Source organism: Oratosquilla oratoria, chromosome 2 (assembly GCF_046742065.1).
Source record: "Oratosquilla oratoria isolate Oo_2021 chromosome 2, ASM4674206v1, whole genome shotgun sequence".
In the NCBI taxonomy this organism is placed as follows: domain Eukaryota; kingdom Metazoa; phylum Arthropoda; class Malacostraca; order Stomatopoda; family Squillidae; genus Oratosquilla; species Oratosquilla oratoria.
In genome coordinates, this window is record NC_134778.1 from 26,729,996 (window position 1) to 26,749,278 (window position 19,283).

At 37.6% G+C, this 19,283-nt stretch overlaps 1 protein-coding gene across 3 annotated transcripts in view; it reads left to right on the plus strand.

Annotated features, from left to right (window-relative positions):
* Positions 1 to 6,089: 6,089 nt before the first annotated feature.
* Positions 6,090 to 19,283, plus strand: part of LOC143037863 (uncharacterized) — a 90,554-nt gene continuing 77,360 nt past the window's right edge. For 2 of the 3 annotated variants that reach the window (XM_076206451.1, XM_076206470.1), the window contains exon 1: positions 6,091 to 6,320. In XM_076206451.1, coding sequence (XP_076062566.1) covers positions 6,305 to 6,320 — 16 coding nt within the window. In that variant the 5' untranslated portion in view covers positions 6,091 to 6,304. Of the gene's footprint in view, positions 6,321 to 19,283 lie in introns of all 3 variants that reach the window. The other variant, XM_076206460.1, reaches the window with a different exon arrangement.

Sequence of the window (19,283 nt, forward strand, 5' to 3'; positions counted from 1 at the left end):
CAATTTTATTTTGTCCTGATATTCTGTTTTTTGCTTTTTCCAAACTCCATTATGCTACACTTCTTAATATTGAAATCCACTTCCCATTTCTGACTCCAGTTCCATACTTTATTCAGGTCTTCCTGCAGTGATTCGCAATCCTCTTCAGTTTTTACTTTCATTGACAGTTTGGCGCCGTCAGCAAAGAAGTTCATGTAACATTTCCCATCCTCATCCATGTCATTCACATAAATAGCAAACATTGATGGAGCTAGTACAGATCCTTGCGGTACTCCAATGATCACCTCTTTCCAATCTGAATATATTTCTCTGAGCACTACTCTCATCTTTCTACCAGTCAGGAAGTCCTCCATCCATTTTAGTAGGTTCCCTTATATGTTCGAGTTTCTTTAATAATTTTTTGTGTGGTACTTTGTCAAAAGCTTTTTGTAAGTCCAGGAAGGCACAGTCAGCCCATCCATTCCTTTCTTGCACTATGTCTATTAATCTTGTTGTCTTCCAGGTGTTTTACCCATCTATTCTTGATAATTTTCTCACAAATTTTGGCTATCGTGCTTGTTAGTGAGACTGGCCTATAGTTAGTTGGTTCTTCTTTGTTTCCTCCTTTATATATTGGTACAATGTAAGCATTTTTCCAGTCTTTTGGTATTTTTCCTTCTTTGAGTGAGCAATTTATCATTTTATGTATTTTGTCCGTTAGTTCTTCTTTGCATTCCTTTAGAATCCAATTTGCAATTCCATCCGGGCCATGTGATTTCCTGACGTCAAGGTTTGATACGTGTTCTAATATTTATTTTTGTGCTATTGTTATGTCGTTCATGGCGGGAGATCGCCTTTCATTACCTTCGTTCCAATATTGTGTTTTCTCTTTAGTGAAGACAGAATTAAAGTGATTTTTCATAATTTCGGCCATTTCTAAATCTTCTGTGTATTCTATATTTCCTTGGCGTAGTTTCACCATTTCTTGCTTGTTTAGTTTACCATTCACGTATCGATAGAATAGTTTGGGTTGCTCTTTGCATTTATCTATAATATCCTTTTCATGGTTCCTTTTTTCCTCTCTTCTCACTTTAACATACTCATTTCTATAGTTGCCATTGTCCAGTTTTTTTTTCTCCTTTTCCAAGCTCTGTCCCTTCTGTCTTTTGCCTCACTGCATCTTTTGTTAAACCAGCATTTAGTGTACACTCTCTCTCTCTTCTGTCTTGGCACGTGCTTGCTTACCCCTTCATTGTAATTATCCATCAAGATATTCCATTTCTCTTCCATTTTTGTCTCTTCCATGTAATTTTTTTCCCAGTTTACATTCTGGAAGAATTTATTTAGTTTTGCAAAGTCCGTTTTGTTGTACATCAATCTTCCTTTCCTATGCTTTTCATTTCTCTCCATGTATATTTCTTCCTTTAGTTCCGTTTCAATGAGTATATGGTCACTCTTTCCAATTGGTGTCTTGTATTGGATTTTATCCACAATTTCAGGTTCTGTTGTAAATATTAAATCTAGTTTCGACAGCTCTTCGTTGTTTCTGTATCTGGTGTTTTCACTGACCCACTGAGTCATTGTGCATTCCATGATCATATCTAGTAGTACATTACCCCACAAGTCGTCTCCTCCTCGCACTGTCATGTTTTCCCAACAAATTTCTTTGCAATTGAAGTCCCCCATAATTACCAGATTACCCCCCCCCCCGCCACCCATTAGTATATCGTTTAATGATTGCCTTGTATCTTCTAACATTTTCGTGTGTTCGTTCTCTTTTCAAGCGTTCGTTTTTGGGAGCAAATAAGTCACCACAAACTTTCTACTTTTCATGTTCTTGTCTTCGACTTTTATCATGATCAGTTCTACATTACCTTTACCCTCCGCTATTTTTGTCACATTCAAGTTTTTCTTGGCCAAGAACATGATTCCTCCTACCTGTTTCTTGTCTCTGTTTTTAATCCAGGAATTATATACATAGTTCATTTCCAACATCGATGGATGGTATTTCACCCCTTTGTTTAGTCTCTACAATTCCCATTATGTCTGGCTTTTCTTCTAGCAGGTAATCATTAAGTTAGTTCAGTTGGTATAAGCCACTTTCAATTTTCTTCTCTCTCCATTTTTTGTTTTCTGTCTTTGGTTCGCCCATTCTGATGTACCATTTCCTCAGTCTCATGTCGATTACTCTCCAATGGAATCCTTGCTTTCTGTCTCCGTCTCCGTGTGTGTCTGTATGTGTGTGTATTTACCTAGTTGTATTTGTATTTTGTGGGAGAAGAGCTATGCTCGTAGGGGCCCACAGTTGTATCTTTCAGCATCCAGTTCTTTCTTAAAGTCGTGTATAGTTTTTGCACTCACTGTTTTCTCTTTTAATTCATTCCATGTATCTATCACTCTATGTGGAAAGCTATTCTTTTTCAGATCTCTTCTATAACTGTCCTTCTAAGTTTCTTCTTGTGTCCCCTTGTATTTCTATTGTCCCATTTAAGTATATCATCCCTGTCAAGGATTTCCATTCCTTTCATAATTCTATACATGGATATCAAATCGCCTCTTTCTCTTCTTTGCTCCAGAGTTAATATTTTTAGTTTTTCTAATCTTTGTTCATGTGTCAGCATAGTGAGTGTTGGTGCCATCTTTGTTAGTGCTCTTTGAATTCTTTCTAGTTTCTTTATGTATTTTTTTTTTACTGGGTGACCATAGTGTCGCTGCATACTCTAATTCTGGTTTTATCAGTGTAACTAGGATTTTCTTCACCATCTCCTCGTCCATGTAGTCAAAGGCCACTTTCATTGATCTTATTAAGTTGTAGGTTTCTCCAACTATTTTATTTACATGTTTGTCTGGTGTCATGTCATTTGAAATGATCACTCCTAGGTCTCTTTCTGAATTTACTTTTGTAACTTCTTTTGTTCCAATTTTGTATTTGCCGGATATTCTATTTTTGCTTTTTCCAAATTCCATTATACTACATTTTTTAATGTTGAAATTCACTTCATTATTTTACTCCAGTTCCAGACTTTGTCCAGATCTCCCTGAAAAGATTTACAGTCCTCTTCGTTACTCACTTTCTTCAATAGTTTTGCATCATCTGTAAAGAAGTTTATGTAGCAATTAATTCCTTCATCCATGTCATTTATATAAATAGCAAACATTATCGGAGCCAATACAGAGCCTTGGGGTACTCCACCTATCATGTCTACCCATTTTGAGTTCTTTTCTCTAAGTATCACTCTCATTTTTCTTCCTTTCAAGAAGTCCCCCATTCATTCCAATATTTTTCTTTGTATTCCACCTATTAGTTCTATTTTTCTTAGTAGTTTTTTGTGTGGTACTTTGTCGAAAGCCTTCTGTAGGTTCAGGAAGGCACAATCTGCCCAGCCATATCTTTCTTGTATTATGTCTAGTAATCTTGAGTAAAAGCATACTAAGTTTGTAGTACATGGTCTTTCACTTCTAAATCCAAATTGGTTGGGGTTTAATATTTTGTTCTTTTCCAAGTGTTTAGTCCATTTGTTTTTAATAACTCTTTCGCATATTTTAGCAATTGTGCTTGTCAGAGATACTGGTCTATAATTTGTTGGATTTTCTCTGTCTCCTCCCTTATGTATTGGTACAATATTAACATTCTTCCAGTCTTGTGATACTTTTCCTTCTTTGAGTGAGAAGTCAATTATCTTGTGTATTTGTCCGTGAGTTCGTCTATGCATTCTTTTAGTATCCAGTTCGCTATTCCGTCTGGGCCATGTGACTTTCTGACATCGAGTTTCTTTATTTGGTCCCTTATTTCTTCCATTTTGGGGGATCCTTCCTCTCTCTCTCTCTCTCTCTGTGTGTGTGTGTGTGTGTGCGTGTGCGTCCAAGTTAAACCATACACCCACCTTTCATCCATCCAATACCCATGTAATACCTATTTGTTTTCCCTTTTGTCTTTACTTCTTGTGGATTAAAGGTCATTCCTCCCCAGCTATACTGCTCAGTTCAGAGGCAACGCAGTAGGACACAACACCTCCACAGCAGGGCCCAGCAGCTGAAGCTGCTTTACTCCCATACTCCCAACTATTCATTACATGACGACTCCCTCCCCTCACCCACCCGAGAAAAATACAATGCAGACAAAAAAGAAAATCCCCCGGACTGCGTCATTTTCTTATCTATTCACAACCAATGTCCATTCACACTTACTTTTTGCCCCCCCCCCTTCCCTGCTCAAGAGACATTCCTCTTGTACCCAAGACTCCTTTCACCCCGTTCATCCACCTCATTTCTCCCCTAAAATCTACTCCATCTACTTCCGTCTCTCGTATTCTTTGTTTTTTGACAGTCTTCCTTCAATCATTCTTCCCATATTCCCCAAACAACACAGTATTCTTCGATCAACTCCGTCTACCAGCTCTCTTTCCACCTCCGTTCTCTGCCTCCCCTAATTTCTCTCTATATTCATCCTCGTAAGCCCACCATACTCCTAAACACTTCATCTTAAACACATTTAAAAATTTCCCTCTGCCTACTTTAACATACAAGTCTCTGTCACATACACTACCGTGGATACAATGCACAGTCTTTTCTGTGTAAATCCCCTGATACCTATAACGATATATCATGACATTTTTCATTTCTCCCGGACATTTACTTCTATCCCTTACCCTATAAGTTACTTCCATCCCTACTCCATTCCCTGCTACATGTGACTTTAAATATTTAAATATCTTCACTTTCTCCAGCCCTTAAACTCACCTCCAAGTTACTGCCAATCTCTCCCTTGTACATCTCACCTTTTAATTTTTTCCACACTTTCAGTTTTTCCTCTCAAATACCCGTCCACCAATTGTTTCAGTCGCCCCAACTCAGCTACAAGTGCAGTGTCATCCTCTTACAACTGGTTCATCTTCTACCTTCTCAAACTCTCACCAGATCCAAACTCCTGCCCATCACATCTGTATTTATCTCCTGCCCCATCTCATCTATGTGTACGTTCTCAACCATGGTGATATTGCAAAACCCAGGCGCAGCCCGACCTTCACCCCAGACTATTCATTCTCCCCTATACCAGCAAATCCTATAATGTCTCTCTGTCTTGCGTCTTTTCGAAAACCACAAAAACTCGACATCCTTACTCTTTACCCCACTATGGTTTCTTCCTGTCACATCGTACCTCTCTACCATTGTCCATAGGCTCATCTCCTAATCTAACATTATGATCCCCAAACACCACAGTTTAATTAATCACAGAATTCTCTACGCACTCCGTTAGATCCAAAATGCTTCACTCTACTCTTTATTTTTCTCGTTCTCAGGGTCATAATCACTCACAAATATCTCACATCTCAATCTCACCTTCGCTTGCATTATCCCCGAAAAAAAAACTCCATACTTCCGATTTCATTATTTACCAACAATGTTACTCTCCCCCCTCACCCTCCTGACATCCCGCCACGCTCCCAAATTCAACTCACCATTCTCTTTCAGTTTTGTTTCATTCAACGCTTATATATCCACATTTCTTCTCAAAAGCATGCGATCAATCTTTTCGCCCTTATTCTTATCCACGTACACAAGACCAAATTACTAGGGTTCTGGTGAGTCCTCCTATCAGACCCTCTTATACCTTGACTTTTCGATGGAGGACAATGCATAACCTTGGTATTCGTCTCAATAGGTCGCTCATTTCGACACGCATAGAATTATATTGACGTTTGACGGCGTTCTTCTCCCCCCCCCCCACCAACACCACGGTAGGGAGACAAGTATGAAACCAATATGCTCTTTGGATCTCGCTGCCAATTGTTTCCTTTGTTCAAGAACTCTGATTACAACTTTCTGCTTACTCTGTAGGTGTCGAAGTATTTTTTCTGACCTTCGAAGGCAGCGACAGGTGTACTTGTCTTTGCTACAAAGTTATATTTTTCTCCACATATTGTGTGGTAGTAATTTAACTAATAATCATTATGAAATATTAAATATGAAATTGATGAGATTTACAAAAATTTGGAACGAATATAACAAATACAATAGAATAAATTAAATGAAAGAGAAATTGCCTTAAACATTGCACTTAGTGTTGCTAACATGGGGAAAAATATAATTCGCTAGATACTTGTATTTCCCTCTTCATACAAGGTTTATTATAAACTTGTGAGCCTCCATTCTTAGCGTATCTATTAATTTGTATATAAATCTGAAGTTCATCACCATAAATAAATATCTGTATAGATATTTTTACTTATCGGTCAACAGTAGTTTGCGAAATCAGAATTTGGCAACGTTCTCTGGCATCAGTTGTTGCTAATACTGAAGGACAGGACGTGCGGCATATCAAATAATGACTGACAAAAGGGGTATGTGTTATTGGGAGTGATTATATATACCATGTCGAATTCACCACCACGCATGTAACATTCTCATATAAGTGTGCATTGTTATTTTGAATTTATAAGACAAATGGAAGGGATTATAAAAAATATCAGGTACTCGGCAATGGTGGACAGTTAACCGAAGTAGCTGAAGTAAACTATCTTATCAGCGGTATATACTTTACGAATATATACAAGGTAAAGTACTTATTGTATCTTAATATTGTGTATTTTACGAAATATTTATGTTGCTTTAATGGGAAGTGCCTGTATCCGTAAAGGGAATAGATGAGACATGGCAATATATTACGAGGTTACAAAATCGCTCCAGGAATTTAACCACAATTTAAATCTTTGACCGAGGTCGATTAAAAAGTCAAGGAATTTAAATGTTTGGGATGAGTAATCAAGCAATTTAGAGAGATATTGGAAGTGAGCAGTTTGTAGCAATGACGAAGGAGTTCTTCGTCATGGAGTTGGTAGTCGTTAAGGTTAATGCAAATTTATTCCATTACAATTTTTGGTTAAGCTGAGCAAGTGATTAGACACTTTAACCCAAAAATGTAAGAGCCATGAGCCAAGCAATATATACTACTGGACAGCTGTAATTACATATTTACAAACTGCAATTTCAAATGGAAGATTGCAAGATAAGTGATTGAAAGTAAAATTTGAGTAATTTAATTTACTTGTATGATCACATGACTAAAGTTGACAGGATGTGTTGTGACTCATGGTCAGAGATATTTGCCTTAGTATCTGATAAAAGTACATTTTATATAAAAATGTTGTTAGTGGGTAAATGACAAAAAAGATGGTGCAATCTGGGCATGTATGAAAATTTGAGAAATAGGACAAACTTATTTTCATGAGTACATGTGTTCTTCCAAATATATATGTTATGCTGAATTAAGAAAGATCTTTGGCATAAATCTAGGAAATAACCTCCAAGCTATTTTGTTTGAAAAAAGTAAAAGTAATATTTGGTTAGTTCTAGTTAAAGTAGAGGCAAAATTAGGGATTTAAGTTGTGCACACCTAAGCGATATAGCATTAGAAAATTAAATATTTGTAAATTATAGCACATGAACGTAATATGCAATTTTCTTGCGAGAAATAAAAGACAAAACCTTGCTACAAGTAAATTTACTGATGAATGAAGTCGCTAGGATATGATATGGATGCCATGCCAGTCCAGTCACTATCGGACAACTGCTTTCACATTGTGGACCGGGTGTTCTCTTAACTCCAGGTGACATTAATAAGCACTACTATAAGGACGATAGGGCTTCCTTGGACTTTGAGAGAACACAGAGTTCTGCCGTTGTCTGTTAATTGGCTGAGGTACAGTGGTAATCAGGATGTCAGGATCCATGACGACAACGACCTGGATCTTTAGAATTTGAGGTACTGAATTACTAAACAATTGTTAGGTTACATAGGTTAGGTTAGAATAGACTAATTTATCATCATTTCATTTCGACCTCGGCACCTATCAAAACAAACATGGTGTATCATTCAACCGCCATGACTTCGTTAGAAAATAGGTTTAAGCAACTTTTTTGTTATTGATTTCTGCCAAGAAAATCGCATATTGCATTGATCTATTATAATTTACAAAATTAATAATTCATTTTCTATTGTTATATTGCGTAGGTGTGCACAATTATAATTTTACCCAAAATGATTTATATGAATATACTTTGCTATCCAACATCCAATTTCCCAGTAAGGTCTACAGATTGTTGGGACAGGGTTGGGAAGGTGTGTACAAAAGTGATTTCAGATAGAAACGTATGTCTGATTCATTCAAAAGCAAGAAAATGTGGAAATATTCATAATCAAGCAGACATGGATATTTAGTATGAAACTTATGTTGTCCAATAGCTCCTGACCTAACCTATCATACCATTCCATAAAAAAAATATATATATATTATTAAAAAAAAAAAAAAGTGATACTGGAGAAGGACCACCAACTTATCCTAACCTAACAGAGGGTGTGTGCTACCTAGCTTGGGGGAAGGGGGGGGGTCATTTTGCCCCCTGGATTCTCCTGTGGGTTACATATCTAGACAAAGCCAAAAGATGCCCTAGTGGTGTGCATAATACCAAGTCAGGTAAGCAAAGCCAACAACACCCCACAGCCGACCTCTAGCAAAATTGGAATCTCTAGGAGTGAGAGGAGAAATATACAGGTGGATACAGTGTTTTCTTGGAAATGGACAATAAAGGATGTGTGTCAGGGGAACTTCCTCAGAATGGTTGCAGGTATGGTGTAGTGTCTGGTACTGTTCCTAGTCTTCATAAATGACTGTGCTAGATAACATTCAGGCAAATGCTGATGATGCAAAGATAAATTATCGGATAAGAACTGCAGAAGATGGCATGACCCTACAACAGAATCTGAATATATTGAAGGAATGGAGCCAAAAGTGGCTGCTCCAATACAGTGAAGAGTGTAAGGTATTATTTTAGTTGTGCACACCTATGTGATATAGCATTAGAAAATGAAATATTAATTTTGTAAATTACTGTATTTGATGGCTCACAAGACACACCCAATTTTGGCAGTCATTGAAATGAAAAAAGCTAAATGAATGGATTTAAGCTCTTGAATATGAAGTAATGGATTTCACCTGACATTTGGAGACTCGCATGCCTTTAGATCATTATTAGCCTACATACCAATCCTGTTGAGATGTAAACATGTACCTGGCATATGGCATCATGAGTGACTGTGAGCGACTACATAGTAAAGTTTTGTTCATAATATATATATATATTTTTTATCATCATTCTACACATAATTCCAATGTAGTATTTTAGTACATTTTCAAAGCTAAAGGATGTGTGAAAGCAGATTTACCAACCTTATTTTCTAAAACATACTTTATTAATTTTGAAATATTCATTACATTTCCACTACAAAAAAAATGTTTTCTATTCATCATGAAATTAGTACAATTGTATTTTTTTTTATTCAAATTCAGATAAGTGAAAATAAATTCATTATATTCATTTTGAAATCAAACACAAATTTTTGTAGTTTACCTACTTTATATTCAAGTTCAAATCATTTCTTTGTTTACGTGTGCCAAAATGTCTGGGGGTTTGATTTTAGGGCCTGTGTTAACATAGACTTACCACCAACCACTGGCCTCATAGGACGCAGGCTTATTTCCTGACACTTTTTTAAGGTGTGTCTTATGAGCCATCAAATACGGTATAATACATGAATGCAATATGAGATTTTCTTGGTGGAAATAAAAAAGAACAAACCTTGCTACAAGCAGATTTACTAATGAACAAAGCTGCTAGGATACAGTACAGACGCCATGCCAGTCCAGTCACTGTCAGACAACGGCTTTCACATCGTGGGCCGGGTGTTCTCCAACTCCAGGTGACATTAATAAGTGGTGTTACAAAGACAACGGGTTTCTTGGGCTTTATGAGAGAACATGAAGTTCTGCTGTCATCTGTTAATTGCCAGAGGTACAATAATAATCAGGCCATCAGCATCCATGACGACGACGACCTGGATGATCTTTAGAATTTGAGGTACCAAATTACTAAACATTGGTTAGGTTAGAATAAACTAATTTATCATCCTTTCATTTCTTCGACTTTGGCATTTATCTAAACAAACATGGTGTATCATTCAACCGCCATGACTTCGTTCATTAGAAAATAGGTTTTAGCAACTTTTTTGTTATTGATTTCCGTCAAGAAAATCACATATTACTTTGATGAATTATAATTTATAAAATTAATAATTAATTTTCTATTGCTATATTACATAGGTGTGCACAGCTAAAATTTTACTCAGTGTAAGGTTATGCATATCAGAAGAAACAACCCAGGGTTTGAATACAGTATTACTCCTGAAGTTCACACCTGAGCAATATATCAATAAAGATTTAGATATTAATTTTGTAAGTTAAAATAAATCAACACAGTATATCTTTCTTGGCAGAAATCAATAACAAAAAAATTGCTAGAATCTATGCAGTGGCAACGATTCGGACATCGGAGAGTTTCCCAATGCATGTTTGTTTTTGTTTATTGTTGAAGAACTGGAAGTCTAATAAATAGGTCTAGTCTAGTTTGATGACCTCTAGATTAGGTTTGATTAGACAAGACCAATTTATTAGACTTCCATTAGTTTGTCTTCGACAACAGAAAACATTGTGTCTGGAAGCTCACTGATGTCCAAGTTGTAGCTAATGTATTGCTTTTAGTAATTTTTTTGGTACTGATTTCCACTTCAAAAAATGCATGTTACATTGATGTATTATAAAAAATTAATATATATTTTTCTATTGATTATCTCGTCTGGCGATTTACCTTGAATACTATTTGGGACTGACTACTGGAGGAAACACAAGAGGAAAAAGATCTTGATTCATTATTGCTAGTGACCTTCAAGCCATCGAGACAGGTAGCAAAGGCAAATTCAATGCTGAAGCTAATATAAAAGTCTGACATATCTTGATGGAGTTATGCTGATGTCTCTGAAAGTCAATGGTAAGGTTATACTTTAAGTATTGTGCTCAAGCATGGTCTCCATATATGAGAGGTGATATAAAGAAGCTTGAATAGGTAGAAAGAAGGGCCGCCAAACTTGTCTTGAAATTGAAATACTATCCCTTCGAGGAACTATTAGCTAGACTGGACTCACACTTGAAGAATGAAGGATCCAAGGTGACATGATCAAAACACTCAAAATCCCAAAAGGTTTGGAAAAGGTGGGGAATGGAGATTATTTTTAGTTGGTTTCCAGAGATTGCCACCTAGAAACAAGAGAACATAGCCTCAAGTTAATGAACCTGCACCACAGGACAGTGAGGAGAAATAGGTTTTATAGTTCAATAGTAGTGAATAAGTGGAAGTCTCACTGAGTATGTAATCAATAGCACAGGTGTTAATATATTTAAAAATAGGTATGACCAGTATGAGACTGAAAGACAGTTGAGAAGAGGCACCATTTATGACTTAACTATTATTTTTGCTAAGGTAAGCTTTACAAAACCCACCCTGTGGCATGCATATTGTTTTGCTTGGGGGCGATGCCTTCCCTGGATTCCCCAATGAGTTGAATGTTGCCTAAACAGATATCCCCTAGTATTTACCTAATTGTATTATACGGGAAGGGAGCTATGCTCATGGTGACCATCTTTGTATTTACAGCATCAAGTTTTTTCTTAAAATCTTGAATAGTGTTTGCACACACTGTTTCTTTGTCTAATTTGTTCCAGGTATCTATCACACTGTGTGGGAAGCTATTTTTTCAGATTTCTTTTATAATTTTCTTTTTTGAGTTTCTTTTCGTGTCCTCTTGTTTTTCCATTGTCCCATTTCAATAAATCATTCTTATCTAAGGTTTCCATTCCTTTCATAATTCTATAGATAGTGGGTCTCCTCTTTCCCTTCTTTGTTCAGAGTTGGTAATTCTAATTTGGACAGTCATTGTTCATATGTTATTTTGGAAAGAGTTGGTGCCAGTTTTGTTGTTGCTCTTTGTATTCTTTCTATTTTTTTTTTATATTTTTGGTACTGGGTGTCCATAATGTTGCTGCGTACTCGAGTTTTGGTCTTATTAGTGTAGTTAGAATTTTGATCATTTCTTCGTCCAAATAGACAAATGCCACTTTTATTGACCACAATAAATTGTAGGTTTCTCTGACTATTTTATTAATGTGCTTGTCTGGTGTCATGTCTTTGCTCCAAGATCTTTTTCCTAGTGTTATGCATGGGGGGCAAATGGGGACACTTTACCCTTTTAATTAATGAAGAGACTACACCACAGGAGTGTGTATGAGGAAATGATGCGAAAATATCTTTCCTCGCTACCCAGTCTAGGAGAATCAGGGTTGTGATGAAAGAAATGCACAAAATTATTTATTTCAGAAAATTTATAGTTGTGCAGACGACAACAGAACCCCATGTTCTCTCATAAAGTCTAAGGAAGCACTTATTAATTTTGTAAATTATAATAAATCAATGTAATATGCAATTTTCTTGATGGAAACAATAACAGTTGCTAAAACCTATTTACTAACAAAGTTGCGGCAGTTGAATGATACACCATGTTTGTTTTGATAGATGAAAAGAAATGAAAGGATGGTAAATTAGTCTATTCTAACCTAACCTAATTATATTAAGTAATTCGGTACCTCAAATTCTAAAGATCATCCAGGTTGTTGTTGTCATCACTGATGCTGATGGCCTGATTATTATTGTACCTCTGGCAATTTACAGATGACAGCAGAACCCCATGTTTTCTCCTAAAGTCTAAGGAAGCACTTATTAATGTCCCCAGTAGTTCACCTGGTCCACAATGTGAAAGCCATTGTCTGATAGTGACTGGACTGGCATGGCGTCTGGACCGTATCCTAGTGGCTTCGTTTGTTAGTAAATTTACTTGTACCAATTTTTTTTTTTTTTTTTTCACCAAGAAAATTGCATATGTTCATGTATCATAATTTAGAAAATTAATATTAAGTTTTTTAATGCTATATCGTGTAGGTGTGCACAACTAAAATAATACCATTGATTTCTGGTATGAAATGCACCAGTGAAGAGAAAGATCAGACTGATGGTCCTGTGTGAATGCTTTTAGTTTTACCTTGAATGCATTTGAAGAATCACACATTGGCAGAGCTGAGGTAGGTCTTTACTCCAGGACCAAACAGCTACTCTCTTGTGGCTTATAGAATGACCTCAGGTAGAGAATTTGTGTTGGAACACTGACAGCCTCGAGTTGGTGGCTGATCAGATATGCTAGCAAGCCACTTGTCCAAACAAAACTTGAATGTGTCACTGGTGATTCTGGTTTTAATCTTGTATCTTTCTTAGGATGCAATTGATTAACCACTTCACACCGGGCCAAAATCTCGCGGGCAGCATTAGCTGCCAGACGTACGATGTTGCGTCATAATACTCGCATTATAAAAAATTAAGTCACCGCTGTATCGACCGTTCTCTCTTTCACCTGTGAATTTTGATAACCATAGAAAATATGATGAAGACAGTTTACAGAGTATGGGGGTCATGCAGGTACAACTACAATAATTATAATGAAAACGCCGACATCGGCATCCTCGCGTACCCACTTGCTCCTCATGACGCCCATGTAGGTGTCACCGTAGGGAAGGGGTTAATCATACTCCTGTGAAGTTGAAACTGGTGTGCAAGTGTTTTTGTCCTTTGCTACAAGGCCTCTGTGTCTTGAACTAAACAATCTTCCTCACCTTGGACTCGCCTTCACAAGTCCTGTTTTTTGAATTTCTCTATGATATTCCATTTATAGATGACTATGTCCCTTTCCTGCCTTCTTTGAGTAGGGAATTGGTTGAAATTTACAAGTCATTCTTGGTATTGGAGGTGCTTTTGCCCCGTATCCTGCTGGTGAACATTCTTTGAGGTACCTTGAGCTTGATGTCTGTTGTCTTGTGCAAGAATCTATTTTTATGTATAACTGGAAATATGAATTCGATTTACAGCTGGAAATGTGAATTTGATTTACAGCATGTGAAAATACAAATCTGATAGGCTGAATTGGAGTACCAATGAATATTCAAATGTATATGAGGAGGCGTCCTAGGATGAGATGGATGGATGGGGTGAAAGGGGCATTACAAAAGAGAGGAATGTCTGTCGAGGAAGGATGGGAGAGGACAGAAGATAGGGGTGAATGGAGAAGGGTTGTGTATGGATGATGCTGTGATGCATGAGGGGGAGTGGGTGGGGGATGCGGGGTGATGAATTATGTATGAAAAAAAAATTGACGCAGCCCGGAGGGATTTCTCCCCGTCTTCTCCTTTTCTGCATGAGGGGATGGAGAGGGAGGGGGGGTTGCTGAATTTATGAAGCGGCCTTGATGTGGATGTGCTGTGTCTTGCGACACTGCTTCTGACCCAGGGCAGTGGACAGGATGCAAGGATGACCCGTCATCCAGGAGGTGCCAAGATAAGAGGGAAAGTGGAAGGGAGTGGAATATGTAGGGGGAATGGAATGGATGGGAGTGGTTTCTATGCCTTTTTCTTTTTGGCTCCCCCCCCCATGTAAGGGGGGGGGAAGCCTTTGGTATATGTATATGGTTTGTGTAAAAGATAACCCCATATGACAAAAAAAAAGGGACTTGCCATCACCCAGTTATCATGTGGGTGGATTTTTAATGTGTCCATCATGTGGGTGGATTTTTAATGTGTCCATCATGTGGGTGGATTTTTAATGTGTCCACATGTTTCCTCCATGTGCAGTACACACATTCAGGTGCATGCATTATTTATCCATTTTGACAATGAGAGGACCTCATGGGACTAGGTGTATAATTTCAGTTGCTCCCAAGGAGAATTTGTAATTTTCCTAAAAAATTAATCGTTTGTGACAATGGTTTAGAGGTGAAGATTGTTGTACTTGTCAAAATGTGACATGTAAAGGAAGAAATGTGTGACGTGTTGACACTTGTTTATCATCCATTTCTTTTCTATAATGCTCTCATCACAGAAGTTATTTTTACTGTGATTAGCACTAGAGGGGGAAAGGAGATTGTGTACGAGACCTCCAGAATTCTGTGCCTGTCTGAACAGATATCTTTTGTACCAATAATTTTCATCTGCAGATCCAAGCTAGAAGTGAAGTTATAGATAATGAATTCCAGCATATAGAATTGATAAATGTAGGTAAAAGTAAGGTGATGAGATGTATAAGGGGAGAAAGTATCGGTAGACTGGAAACGAGTATTAAGGGAGAGAGATACTTGGATGGGAATGTGGCGGGAAAGGGAGTGGAGGTGGAGGTAGAATGTAGATTGAGAGAAACAAGTAAATGCCTTGGGGGGATTAAAAAGTGTAATGAGATAGACAGTTGGGAATGGATGATAAGAGTGATTGTACCAACAGCACTTTGTGTGGCAGAAACATGGAACATAAGAGAGTAGGAGTTTGAATGTGTTTGAGGTGAGGTGCTTGAGAAGTATGATAGGGGTTACTAGGCTGGATAGAGTGATAACTGAAGAGGTGAGGAGAAGAATGGGGGGTGGAAAGGGAGTTGAGAGATAGGGTTGATGAAAGAGTATAGGGATGGTTTGGACACATGGAAAGAATGAGTGAAGAGAGATTAGTAAAAAGAGGTGTGGAAGGCTGAGGGGGTGACCAAGGATGAGATGGATGGGGTAAAAGGGGCATTGGGAAAGAGGGAATGTCTGTTGAGGAAGGAAAAGAGAAGACAGAAGATAGGGATGAATGGAGAATGGCTGTGTATGGATGATGCTGTGATGCCTGAAAGGTAGTGGGTAAAGGTTGGTAGGTGAGGGTGAAATATAATTTGATGCAGCCTGAAGGAATTCTTTCCCTCTCTTTTTTTTTCTGCACGAGGGGACATGGAGGGTGGGGGGCACTGATTAAATGAAGCGGCCTTGCTGTGGGTGAGCTGTCTTGTGACATGGCTTCTGACCCAAGGCAGTGGATGAGATGCAGTGATGACTTGTCATCCAGTAGTAACCAAGAGTGAGGAAGTGGGGCGAGTTTTTTTCCCTACTTCCCTTGTAAGGGTGAAAAAAGCCTTTAATATATGTATGTAAAATTGATAATGGTAAACAAATGCTGCCAGGTACCCTTTGAACAGTGGGTAATTATTTTGATATAGATGAAAATATTTTCACTTTTGCTTTTGAGATTGATGTCTTGAATAGACGAAAATGTTCGGTATTCAATTCTTTTATTTACCAAGTGGCATCTGGAAGTATTGTTATCACGCGGTTCACCGTTTGCGGCCCCACATACTTGCGGATTTTGCTCAATTTTTTTTTTTTTTTTTTTTTTTTCCATAATTTAAGCAATTTAATGATTTTTAGCCATTTTTGGACACATGGAAAGAATGAGTGAAGAAAGACTAGTAAAAGAGGCATGGAAGGCAGATGTGGAGGTAGTGAACATGAGGGGGCGTTCTAGGATGAGGTGGATGGATGGGGTGAAGGGGGCTTTGGAGAAGAGGGGAATGTCTGTTGAGGAAGGACGGGAGAGGACAGAAGACGGGTGAATGGAGAATGGTTGTATATGGATGATGTTGTGATGCATGAGGTGGGATGGGGTGAGGTAGTATGTGAGAGCAAAATTTGACGCAGCCCGAAAAGATCTCGACCTGTCTTCTCCTTTTATGCATGGGGGGACGGAGAGGGGGGATCGCCGAATATATGAAGCGGCCTTGCTGTGGATGTGCTATGTCTTGCGACACTGCTTCTGACCCAGGGCAGTGGACAAGGTGCAGGGATGACCTGTCATCCAGGAGGTGCTAAGATAAGAGGGAGGGTAGAGGGGTGTGGGGTGTATTCAGGGATGGAATGGGTGGGAATGATTTTATGCCTTTTCCTTTTTGACTACCTCCCTTGTAAGGGGGAGCCTTGGTATATGTATGTACGTATTTTTTTTAGCAGAAAAACACTCATTCACCCTAACTGGTAAATAATTGTAAAATAACAATGTCAGTTGATATAAAATGAAAAATTAGAAAAGAGATGATACAGTGTAACTGGTAAATAATTTTAAAATAATGTCAGTAAATATAAAATAAAAAATTAGATAAGAGAGATGATAAAGTATAACTGGTAAATAACTTTAAAATGTCAGTAAATATAAAATAAAGAATTAGAAAAGAGATATGATACAGTATAACTGGTAAATAATTTCAAAATAACAATGTCAGTTATGAGCTTTTGTTTCTCCTTCCTGCTGATTGGCTGCAGACGATGTGACGTCACAAGCATCTTCATGTGCGAAAGGCTAAACAGCTCTCTAAGTCGTGTGCGGGTTTTCAAAGTGATTGTTTGAATTCAAGTTTTTGGTGTGTTTATCATTACTATGTACATATTATACTACATTATTACTGTATTAATGAGTAAGACTGTCTTTAGTATGTGTTTGGGAAGTATATTTTAGTGTATATAATATCATACATAGGCGTTTTAAAATTGCATCTATAATTCGCGGATTTTTGGGATTCGCGGGAGGGGAAGGAATGTAACCCCCGCAAATAGCGGGGGGATACTGTGTGTGTGTGTGTGTATATATATATATATATATATATATATATATATATACACAGACGCTCCTCAACTTACGTTTTAGTTATGTTCCGAACGGCCGAACGTAACATGAAAATGAATGTAAGTTGTTACTGTACATTCCAGTAATGTATGACTGTTCATACTGTCCTATACATCCATAAATTCTATTACTGTATCTTATAAAACACCCCTAAATCATTAATTATAAACATAACATTGTAAAATAATAACATTAATTTCAAATAAATTAAATTCAAGCAACATAAAGTGAGATGGTGGAGAAGGAGGAGGGGGAGGAGGAGGAGACAAGGCACGTTCAGTCTGTCGTTTGTGCCATGTAAACAATGGACGCAGCATCATGTGAAAGTATCGTTTCAACGTCTCGTACTACGGAGAGTGCGCTAAACTAAAAAATTTACTCAAAACATTTTTTTTTACAATTTTTTTTACAGTCAGTTCAAACGTAAAATAAAAAAACGTAAAACGAATGAACGTAAGTAGAGGAGCATCTGTATATATATATATAATTGCCAAATACAAACAATTTGAGACAAGGTGGTGTGGTGACCAAAGGGTGCATGAATAGAGAATGAGATCATGTTTAGTCATCTGATTTCCATCTTTACAAAAAATGAATAATTGTTGCAAATTACTCCTTATAACGGAGTTTACATTTTAGATTTTTACTTTGGACTTAAAGAAATATCCAAATGAGATATTACATACAACTTTCTGGAGCTTTTGAAGGTTTGTAATTGCTGATAACATGCATGACAGTGGTTAGCTATTATGATGTAACTTGAGTTTTATGTGGGTACATTTGTTTCAGATAAACCAGATAGATTTGAAACTTTTTTTTTTTTCAGCCAATCACATTAGTACTTTTACATAAAGCATAGTCAGATTTGAAATTGAAGTGTTACTATAGTGTTGGATCATAATTTAATTGGCTGCATGTAATTGTGGGGTAAAAGCTGCTCAGTAGCATGCAGCTGATACTTTATGGTCCATATGGGGCACCCATATGGACCAGATCCACACATTTTGTCTGTGATAGAGCGAATCTCTATAGAGAAATGATATTTTATTATACTGCGAGTATCCCTCCATTATGCTATCCCCCCACTCTTGATACTGTCCTGTACCACTTCTTGGGATTTTTTTTTTTTTTTTTTTTTTTTTTTTCAAATCCTGTGGTGGGGAGAAGAATACTGTCACCAAGTGTTCCCAATAAGTTGTAAAAGGCAACCAAAAATGGGACAGGGGTAGGACTAATATGGGGCACCCATATGGACCAGATCCACACATTTTGTCTGTGATAGAGCGAATCTCTATAGAGAAATATTTTATTATACTGCGAGTATCCCTCCATTATGCTATCCCCCCACTCTTGATACTGTCCTGTACCACTTCTCGGGATTTTTTTTTTTTTTTTTTTTTTTCAAATCCTGTGGTGGGGAGAAGAATACTGTCACCAAGTGTTCCCAATAAGTTGTAAAAGGCAACCAAAAATGGGACAGGGGTAGGACTAGGCATTCTCTCTGTAGCCCCAAATGGGGACAGCACAAAAAAAGGGGGGGGGGCATAAGGGGGTCTGGGAGGCATTTTTCAACCAGAACCCTAAAGTTTGGGTCTTTTAATGTGTGTGGGTGTGGTACAGATGAGAGTAAAAGGGAAGAGATATTTGAGAAGAATGATGAATGTGATGGGATTGAGTGAAACAGTTGAAAGGAAGGGGCGAGTTTGAGTTTGGGAATGTGATTGGGATGGTGTCAGGAGTGAAGAGAGGATGAAGGAGATAAGTAAATGTGTGGTGGAGTGGAACAAGTTTCTTCAAGGTTAATGTGGATGAAGGTGAAACTAGGAAGGGAGATGTGGGTTT